This window comes from Dreissena polymorpha, chromosome 13, assembly GCF_020536995.1.
Source record: "Dreissena polymorpha isolate Duluth1 chromosome 13, UMN_Dpol_1.0, whole genome shotgun sequence".
Classification (NCBI taxonomy): Eukaryota; Metazoa; Mollusca; class Bivalvia; order Myida; family Dreissenidae; genus Dreissena; species Dreissena polymorpha.
This window is the reverse complement of record NC_068367.1, coordinates 55,036,186-55,047,104: the sequence shown is the minus strand read 5'-3', so window position 1 is coordinate 55,047,104 and position 10,919 is coordinate 55,036,186. Positions and strand designations below refer to the sequence as shown.

At 33.0% G+C, this 10,919-nt stretch overlaps 1 protein-coding gene across 1 annotated transcript; it reads right to left on the bottom strand.

Annotated features, from left to right (window-relative positions):
- Positions 1 to 8,450: 8,450 nt before the first annotated feature.
- Positions 8,451 to 9,975, bottom strand: LOC127854437 (uncharacterized). Its single transcript, XM_052389472.1, has 3 exons — positions 9,622 to 9,975; positions 9,292 to 9,350; positions 8,451 to 8,884 (listed from the first exon to the last, which is right to left on the bottom strand). Exons 1-3 carry the CDS (start codon positions 9,911 to 9,913, stop codon positions 8,738 to 8,740), a joined length of 498 nt encoding a protein of 165 aa, XP_052245432.1. The 5' UTR covers positions 9,914 to 9,975; the 3' UTR covers positions 8,451 to 8,737.
- Positions 9,976 to 10,919: the final 944 nt, after the last annotated feature.

Here is a 10,919-nt window from a genome sequence, read left to right as displayed (position 1 = left end):
TTAGACGGTCTTCTGAGTGTGGGATGTTTTTGGTTTCTCCTGGAATTCCGACGTTCGGAAGCGAGGTTCGGTTTCATGCAAATGCTAGTGTAAGGTATTGTACCATTCGCTCTCGGGGCAGTGATGATTTTTCCAAGCAGTGGAGAATGTCTACCAACATGATTGAACGCATGCTTATGTTTGATCTGAATATCGTTCAACTCAAAGCGTATACCATAATAAAAATGCTACGAAAGGAGTTGTTTAAACATTTTGTGGGTGATCGATTCAGCACTTTTCATATGAAGACCGCGTTTCTCTTTACGGTTGAGAACACCCCAGAGGAGCGGTGGACTGACAGAAATCTGGTCGCATGTGTTGTTTGCTGTTTGAAAACTCTCGCAAGGTTTCTGAAGCGAAGGTTTTGTCCGCACTACACAATAGCAGATGTAAATCTTTTCGCAGGTAAACTACATACGCATGAATACACACGATTGATTTCAAAGGTATCTGAACTTGTAAGTTCAAACTTAATATACGTGCTATTTATGAAAATGGATGAAATTGGAATGAGATTAACATCCGTTTTGTACCCAGAAAATTGTGGGGACGTAGGTAGACAAGAGCCAGATAGAGAAGATTGTCAATGGTTTATTTTTATGCAGTTTCGTGAAAACATGGTCATAAATCCCGTGGTCTTACACATGTTACTAGAAATGCGAATGAGACGCACGGAACATGACGACACTTATAAATCATACCTAAGCTCATTTTTAAGCAATTTGGAAACTGCAGAGAGTAATTCTCCAGACAAGATTGCGCAAACGTTAGAGTCCGAAAACATTCGATCAGCTCTATCGACAATGGAGGCATCGACCTGTATTGAAGCAAACAGGTGCGTTTCTCATGACATAATTGAACAGTTCAGGAAGTCAAATGAGTCCGGCCAGTTGGCTTGTCAGTTGAAGTATGCGTCTATGCTGTATGTGACAGGCCAGTATCAAAAGGTAGCGGAGGTCCTCACAGAAGCAGAGATACGCATAAAACCTGCGCTAGACTTGGTCACCGGCTGTTCGCCCACTAAAAAACTTGACACAACGCTTATTAAAAACGCACTGCAGTTAATTAAAAACGTTGATCCGCCCGTCGTGTTCACCAGATATGAACGCCATTGTGTACCACGACATTTGTTATATGAACTCTACGGAACATGTTACGAGACTCCAATGGACAAAGCAAACCAGCAGTGTCTTAACATCATTTTGATGAATAACATTTTAGTAGACACGCTATCATTTCTCTATTATCTGCAATACAGGACATACAGGCGGCTTGAAAATCAACCTTTAAAGACAACCGCGTTTAAAAAATTGCAGAACCATGTGATTGGTAGCTTGGACAGTGAACTTGACAAGCGTGAAACTGATGCTACTAACAGACGGCGCAGCTTATCTGCTCTGAGCATGTTGGCCCACTCCTTTGAACTAGAGAATCAGGAACTAAACGCATGGCTGACTTACACGCTCTCTTTGAGACACCGTTCCTTAAATAACGCTGCAGTTTGGCATCTATCCAGACTTCTTTGCCATAGAATTCACGGTACCACATAAGTAAGAGTTGTACATTACACTATTCACGTTTTGGATAAAGGTAGAAGAAACGTGATAAAAAACGTATACTTTCCTAATGATATAAATAAAATGACGTTTAATAAAAACACCTGTAAAAGGAACACCACTTCAAACCGACCGATAGTCCCGGTCCGATGATGTTCGAGTGAAAACAGGTTCTACTGTATATGACTGGTGATATCAAGATTCAATAATAAGGTACATGGCGGCCTTTTTTATCTTGAGAAGTTTGTTGCAATATGTATATACTTTTATTTAAACTGGACACAAAATCAAGTGTTCATGGCAATTAAAACCAGTTCATTACGACTCAAAAGTCTGCGTTTCTAGATAATATGAAAAACTACCGTATCGGTTATGGAAACGTTCAACAGATACAACGGTTTGACAATAAACCTTCGATTTGCTGCAAACATGGTCATCAACAATTCTCATCTCGCTCGTTAAGTACTAGTATGAACATTATGGACTCTTTATTTGCGTTTTCCTTGCTTTTGTATAATTGTATACGAATGATCGTCTGTTGCACATGTTGAACAAATTTGCTTGAAATACACCTTATGTATTCGTATTATAAGCGTATAAAGAATACTAGTAACTTGCTGTAAGGCGTGTCATATCACAGTGTTAAAACGAATCGGTAACTGTTCTGTAAAAAAAAGCCCTCAGAGCACCCATTCCGTTAAAACAAGACGTGTTTGGCTCAGTCTCACAAAAGTGCGACACTGGATGTCCATGGTGAAGAAGAGGCCATTATGCGGTCCATCGCGCTTGCATTGAGCACAATTGGCATTTTATCAGTATTATTTTATATCTTTCATTGTTAGACTACTATTTTATTTGATGTCATTAATTTTTTACCTGTGCAAATATGAAATGCACTCACTAGGCATGCCAACAATGCCATGTCTCGTTACAATGTCCAATAGTTGCATTGTTTAAAGTATAAAGAGAGCCATTTAAATACAGCCTATACATTTCATTGAATATCATTACACATGTTTGGCTAATCTTAGCTGATTTTCTGAAAATGTCTTTAAAGTGTGTTCCTAAGTTCGTGATCATTTATGAGACTATAAATATTTTCCCACTACAAAATATTATGTATCTATCAATATCGGTTGCAGAATGCATGATTTGATAGTCATAAGCATGTATTAATATTATACAACAATTACGTTTCCCTATATCGAAGATTAAATCTCTACTGTGCGATCATTGTGCCAAAAGTTGTAGCGTAGTTTTAATTAAATAAGTTTCGAATATAATATTAAGTCATATGTTCTGATATAAAATGCAAAATCCTGTACAAACTAAATATGGACATTATTTAAAAGGTAAGGTGTGTGATATGTTTCAAATTAAAATTAACATTGTTTTGAATCATGATTGTGACTTCCGACCAAATATATTGGATTTGCATTCCCAAAACATGTGTTTTGCAGAATCAGTACTTGCCGAACAGAAATCGCATATGATCCACTCTACACGTTTTTACTTGAACAGATATGCATTATTTTGTATATGAATACAACTGCTGGCATTCCGCCAAGTACTGACATAAGTTGTTAAACGTGCTGAAAGTTTTGTATCTACAGTAAGCGATGGGACTTGACAGAAAAGTTGAGTGTTGTCCATTGTGTTTGTGTAAAGTAGTGCTTCCCATTTTGTTACACATGTTATTTGTGTAGGTTTATAAGCGTTTAGTAGACGTTTGTACACTATTTTGCATATTTTAGTTTTAACTGTTATATGATCAACAAAGTTATCTGGTGTTGTATATGATATATGTCCGAATTAAATAGATTGTTTCCATTCTACTGGGATGCTCTTAACGAGTGAGAAAAAAATTAAACAATAATTTGTGTTAATATCATATAATTCTTGGAGTTTTTCTAACGATTAAGCGTTTTATTTCTAAAATCGTAAATATTTTCTACAAATATTTTTTTTAACCTCTATTATGTAATTTTCTAAAATATAACATTTGATTGTTACATTGCATATGCGAGTTGTCCCGTATTATTATTTTTTAAATGGTATCTATATTTGCATTATGTGCTGTTTGAGACCAGGCTTTTACAATCTGTTGCAAAAATATTGACGGAATTTTCGAGTTTTTCAACATCTGTTCGTTTTATATTGCATTTGAAAACAGTGTTTTCTACGTGCGGTGTAAGCATCGAACTATATAATTTAATTATCAATGAATCTTTTTCGTGGATGAACCGTTTTACCCAACTAGCCTTTAATGCATCTAAAAATAATTCTATATCGAGCATTTTTAATTTTATAATCTTGTATTATTCGATTCCTAGCATTTTTTCGGGATTTAAGTCCCAAAGAAATTTGAAGAACATTATTTTCAGTTGTTTTATAATATTTGAAGATGTGTTTTGGAGAACGGATAGAGGATTCACAAGCCTTCCGAATGCAAATGTTTTTAGTACTTTGATATTACCCTATCAATGAAAAATTCCATTATTTCCAAGAGAATTTCGGATTGGTTGAATTTAATTAATTATATTACATCCTATAGTTTCATTTGGATTATAACAGAAAATTATACCTAATGATGTCGATTGAGTTGAGTTCCAATTAAAAAAAATTCTTTTTGCAAAATTCAATATTCGTATCCCTTAATGATCCTAAACGGAAAACAGAACATTTTGTCCTTTTTAGTGCTAGACCGGATATTTTCCCAAAATTATCCAACGTTGAAATAAGTTTTTTAAATCTTTGTTGAGAACCATGTTTCAGAAAGCAAACGTCGTCAGCAAAAAGTATCTGTTTTGTTTCTATATTTCCAAATTTTATACCACTTATGTTTTGATCATTATGAATTGCGATAAAATTTCAATGCAAATTAAAAAAAGGGAAGGTGATAATGGATAGCCTTGTCGAACACCTCTTTTAATTTGGAACAGTTCTGAGAAGAAGCCATTATTAGTAAAACGTTTTTTTGCATTGTACTATAACACTTTTACCCATTTCTTAATATAATCTCTAAAGCCAAAATTACGAAGTCTTTGAATATAAAGGCGTGGTCTAAGCTGTCGAATGCTTTTTTTGAAATTCGAAAAGAAAATTAAACAAGTGTTATTTTTTACATTTACTGCACGTATTTCCTCTTCAAATAAATCTTCCATGTTCTCCAATATATCGACCTTTCATTAAGCCAGTTTGCGTATTGCTTATAATGTTGTTAAAGGCATTTTATTCTATTTGCTACGGTTTTGTAGCAAATTTATAGTCAACATTAAGGAGTGAAACTGGTCTCCAGTTATTTAAGGATAATGTGTCGTTTCCTTTTTTTTGTAAAAGTGTAAATATGCTTTGTTGCTGTATCTCTGTTAGGTCATTATTATCAAGAGAAAAATTGAGAAAATTAAGAAGTAATATTTTATGTCGTTCCAGAAAATCTTATTAAATTCTACTGACAAACCATCAGACCCCGGACTGTAGTTATTGTTCATTCCTTTAGAGCAATCGCACATTCGTATTCTGATAGGTGTACGTTTAAATTGTTTGGATTATCATTATCAATTTTATTGCATTCATTTTGGAAAAAAGGAAGTGAAACATCGATAGTGTGTTTCGCCTTATTCAAGTTTTCGTAGTGACCCGCAATATATTTTAAAACTTTCTTTGGGTTGTTTAAAATTGTCCCTGTGTCGTCTTTTATTTGGTAAACTTTTTTTCAGCCCGTTTTTTCTCTGAGATAGCAGATTTTTTTTCCACCACTACAATCCATGCTGACTTTGATCGTAATAAGATTGCTTGTTTTCTATCTCCCATTAAGTAATCATAATGTTTTTTCGTTTAGTTTAGTTCATTGATTTAGATATATTCTTCTAGTTCAGGAATTTTAGATTCTATTTTTGTTTCCTCGTTTAATTTGTTTCCTTTTGATTTGCTTGCATATTTGATTGTATCATCTCGAATTCGGCCTTTTATCACTTCCCACAATTTGTTAGGGTTAGCTTTTATTAATTAATATTTGCTATTCCTCGAATAGAACCTTTAATCATGTTTTGATATTCTTTCTCTAAAATGATCGAATTGTTTATTATAAAATATCCAGGCCCTCTTGTATTGTGTCTGCAGTTGAAGATGAAATATACTATCGAGTGGTCTGATTTAAAGCCTTTACAAATTTTACTTTCTATAACATGGTATATTAAGTTTGAAGACAAAAGGAAAAAGTCAGAAGATGGTGGGTTTTGTATTTAAGTGACATGTGTAATGTTTATAAGTAGTATTAAATAATCTCCAAATGTCATGAAAATCACGTCTTTCTATAATTGCATTGATCATTTTGTTACATTTTTGTTTTGTATCGTTTTTACTATTTTATATTTTATAACTGTGTTTAAGTCTCCACCAATAATGATAGATTCATGTGTGTGTTCCAATATATTTTTTTTTCAAAATCTCAAATATCAATATATCGTTTTTGTTTGGACCGTATATATTAATTAGACTGATGTTATTGCTTTTCATTTTTATTCTCAATACGCCCTACTATTGGTTATATGTGTTCTATTTACATCGTAGCACAATTTTGAATTGATTATGATTCCAACTTCTTTCGAGTTGGAAATGTTTCCACTTAAAAACAAATTCGCCATCCCAATTATCTTTTTGCTTTGTGAAATGAGTTTCTTGGAGAAAGAATTTATCTTTTTTTTTTCATTTAAACATTTAAACGCCCGCTGACGTTTGATTTCTGATGATAGGCCTTTTACATTAAAAGTGCATATACGAATGTTCATGTGTATATTGTATGGAAAATTGCCCCCAAATAAGCCCTTGTACTGCTTTACACCCATGTATCGAACGATTAGTGAATTGTTTGTTTGACCGCATGAACATGACAGAAAGAAAAAGAAGGGAGTAAGCAGATCTCATATTACAGAAAGATTGATTGGACATTTTAACAATTTAAAAACAATTGTTTACTTCGAATGTACCGTTTGAGTTGCGTTTTTACCATATATATCAACATAATATAGTATATTTTTTATACAATGTTCGTAAATAAATTAATTATAAACATATAAAAACGAGATTCAATACATTTTTCTAACCACTAAGTAATTATTTGTGTGTAGATATTCAACCATGTCATATATGAAGCATAATTGTATAAAATATGACGTTGTACAAATCTTCTTCTTAAAGGGTTCAGCAAATATTATTTTGAAGATTATGGATGTAAAAATAACGTTGGATGTTGCTTTTTATCATTAATTATTATTGTAACATGTTATTGTACTGATTTTAATAGCAACATAGACTATAAGGATTATTTAAAAAAAAAAGAGATATATGTGCGTTTTTACTAAATAAAAAATAGAGCATTAATATAGGTTCTCAAACATGGCATATAGATAACTTAATTGAAACAAAAAACATAAGCAAAGTGTTTGTTCTTATCAGAATTGAAAAAAAACTTCTTTTACTAGCAACAAAGACGATATTAAAAAGAGATTCAAGTACAGTTTTACTTAAAACGACATAGAGAAGTAATATAGGTACATCATCTAGGTACACGCGTTTGTTTTTTTATCAGAACTAAACAAACATTATCGTACCGATTACGGGTAGAAATTAGTGTTTATTATTTTGTGCTAGCCCATTTTACATAAAAACGAGAGACTTATTGAGATGAGAGCAAAAACGAGGTTGCAAACCATCCGTTAGATGCGTTTAATTACCTAAGAGTTATACTGGAATTCAGATCGGCGTTTTTTTAAGCAATCCAAACTGTATTTGAAAATGCAATTACATGAGTGCATAGGAGATTGTGTTACTTCTTCGTACAAGTAAAACTGGTTGTTTACGTTTTAAAAAGTATGCATCCACACCCTAAAATATATTAACCCATGTTAAAGAATAATAATTTTATTACGGTGCCCATCCACTATCTTTAACAAATACAACTATATGTAGCAAAACATTATTTATTTTATGAAAGATATATAAGTAAACATATTTTATCTCGGATAATCTTCACATGCAAGAAGGCGAGGCTTATCAGACTGATATTTTACATTATAATCATAAAAACAAAAGCATTCCTCAAAACCACAAGACAATACTATTGTTTTAAGACGACCTTGTGTGTTCGATTGATAATCAGTCATCTGTTGAAATTCATTCACGTTGTTTTCAATTCAGAGCCAAAATTGTTGACCGTACGACATAGTAGACAATAAATAATACTTTTATCACCGTGTGTCACGGAGTAAAGAGAACACGATCACACATTTTCTTCACGCTTTATTCAATCGAACAATAATATTGTGGTATACAATGTACGACATTAAGTATCAAATTTAAATGAAGTTAATTAACCATACGTTGTGCCATCAACAGATTTTTTTTGTGAAAAACACAATCTTAAAACCCGATTACCACACGATTATTCAGGGGTTTTTAAGGTCGTATTCGATTTCAAGCAATACACAATAAATAAATAAATGTATGACGTATTCGATTTCAAGGAATACACAATAAATAAATACACGTTTTTTGCGGACAATAGATAATAATATTTTGACTAGAAGAAACTCTTGAAATACAACGGTATAACGAATGCATGAACAGAAACAACAATAATGAAGTTGATTAACCCATTCATGCCTAGTGGACTATCCCATTCTTCTAAATTGGATCAATTTATTGCCAAAATAAGGGATTTCTAGTATATTTATTTCTATATTTAGAATATTTCTTACAGAAATTCCTTTAAGCAAACAGCGTAGACCCAGATGAGACGCCGCCGCGGCGTATCATCCGGGTCTACGCTGTTTGCTAAGGCCTTTTTTTCTAGACGCTAGGCATAAATGGGTTAAATGTTGTTATTGCTTAAAATGGTGTTGATAATGATGACGATGATGTTGATAATCACATAGCATATGTACATATACTGTTATTTCTTCTTAACACGTTTGCTTTGGTATGTTAAAGAAGAGGACAGAATGTCTTCTCTTTCAAATACTTCGACAGTCTGTCCTGCACTCAATAATTAGCGGCGAACGTTAAACATGGATTCAAATGACAGTCTAATAATTCCATTGGCTTCTGATCGTTTCCGAAGACAACCGGGCATTGACGATTGTTTATTCCACTCGACTGACAAAGGTGAGCATGCTATCGAATGTTGGTCTCTTTGAAGATCGAATGGCTCGTGTGGTGAGAAGACCGTTGGTGCCATTTTCATCGCTATCGTCCTCCTCGATAGCTCTTACGTTGAATTTAGCGGATTTCTGTAACAAACAAATGCATGCTAAAGTAACATATATACATTTGTGCAATATTTATTAAAGGGAAGACAGCGTTTAACAAGAACTTTGCAAATCTTTAAAAACCACGACACTATGTCCCATTTATGGCAATGACAGCCGTGCGTACGGTTCCATTTCCAATACCAATAGAAAAATTAAATCATAAAAGGTTATAACATGAAATAAAATCATGCTTAATTTCTAATTGAAAACTTTGCAGCGTGAGATATGTTCCTTTAAGTAATAGCATTTATCGTAAACAAAATAAGACATTTTTGAAATATTATTCCATTAAATTAAGAAAAAAGGATGTGTTTTATACAATTAAATTGTTGAGTCAATGATTAAAATGAGAGTAATAATTATTATAATTGTAAACAAAGTCAAACCTTATGTTGCGATATAACGAATGTCTGTTCCCGTTCATTAGTGTTGATAATACATGGTCCTGAAAAAAACACCAAGAGATACACGTAAGTTCTACACGAAATTTTTATTTCACGTTCCATTAATTCGATCTGATCGTAAAATGAAACGGTAATTTGATTTTCTTACTATTAACAATGCGCTGCTTATTGTTACACAAGCGAATAATTGTAAACCTATTTACATGGTCTTAACTTAGGGCAAGCTTCATGCATACAATTTTATAAAAATACATACAAAACCTGATTATCAATTTATAATTATATAAATAGCATTATTTTACTATTAATCACCTTTTTGTACAGAATTCTCCATCGCATCAATTAGCTTGATGAATTTTCGTTCTCTCAAAACTTTGACGAATGCTCCGTAAGTATCAGGTCCACTCCGTAGAAGATGATTGACCAGTAAACCGCATCTTAGTTGCCCTTTTTTGGGATCTGCATTTTCAACCTCTGACTTTGCTTTGTCGCTTAGAACTTTCTCCGCGTGCAGTCTGATCGTTATTTCCAAAACATCCTTTTCGATAGTTTTATTGATTGCCGCTAAATTCTTGGTAATTTTCTTTTGGTCGAAACGGTCCATTTCTGTCGGATACTGATTCAAATTATTTTATTTTATTTGATTTATAGAAAACAATAGCGTGTCCGCGCCCTGTCAAAGCCTATCTGAAAATGACTGTGGATTCGAGAAGGCTTGCAAAACATGGTCAAACCCGGATCTGTCAAAATAATTACTATTGTATAGATCGCATTTCATACGGAAACAAAGGAAGGAATGTGAACATAATATATTTTGTACAGTTCATTGAGAGTGACATAATTTTATTCTTCTGAAAAATAAAGGATTGAATCTCTTTTACCACACCGGTGAAGTGAATGATTAATTGTGTACAAATATGGCATTCGATTAACAACTTATGCCAGTACTTGGCGGAATGCCAGAAGTTTTATTCATGTCTTTCAAAAGTTGGAAATTTAAATAATTCAAATCGTCTGTGGAATTGATCCGCTTGCTTGTTTCAACACTAGGTTCAATATTATAACTATAACATCATCATGTTTCAAATATATGCTTATAGATTGGAATGCTTTGTTCTCGAATGGCTCGAGAAGTCAGCATCTGCTCCAAACTCGCTAGAATTCTTGCGAACTTAACATAATTAGTCAGCCATTATTGGCTTAATCATAAGATATTAAATATTCTAAATTCTATATGCCTGTCTATGTATTCATAATTCTTCATTCGAAAGGGATTGCACTGAGTGAAACATATATCCGTAATTAGTCCATTGTGTCTAAATGTATAATTTTCGCGTGCGTTTGAAACGTGAGTCCGGTCAAATGTTATCGAAAAGTTCAAGAAATTTGATACGGCTTATGATAGAAAACTGGCACAAGAATTTGACATAATTATTTGATATTCCTTCTGTGCATGACCGAAGAAGAGCAATTCAGACATGGTTTCTTAAAGTGTTAACATTTTAACCAGCAGATCGACAGATCAGATTGGTATAATCTGAGATCGACCTGGTCGTTAAACTGTATTCATACGTAAAATTCCTTATTTTACAATTGTGTTTTTGTTTTGC

What these genes read in the sequence shown, in the direction of transcription:
- LOC127854437 (XM_052389472.1), bottom strand. Translation starts at nt 9,913, where the DNA reads ATGGACCGTTTCGACCAAAAGAAAATTACCAAGAATTTAGCGGCAATC. An exon ending in GGAGAATTCTGTACAAAAAG is followed by an intron (nt 9,351 to 9,621) that starts GTGATTAATAGT and finishes TGTTTTTTTCAG; the next exon opens with GACCATGTATTATCAACACT. An exon ending in TCGTTATATCGCAACATAAG is followed by an intron (nt 8,885 to 9,291) that starts GTTTGACTTTGT and finishes TGTTTGTTACAG; the next exon opens with AAATCCGCTAAATTCAACGT.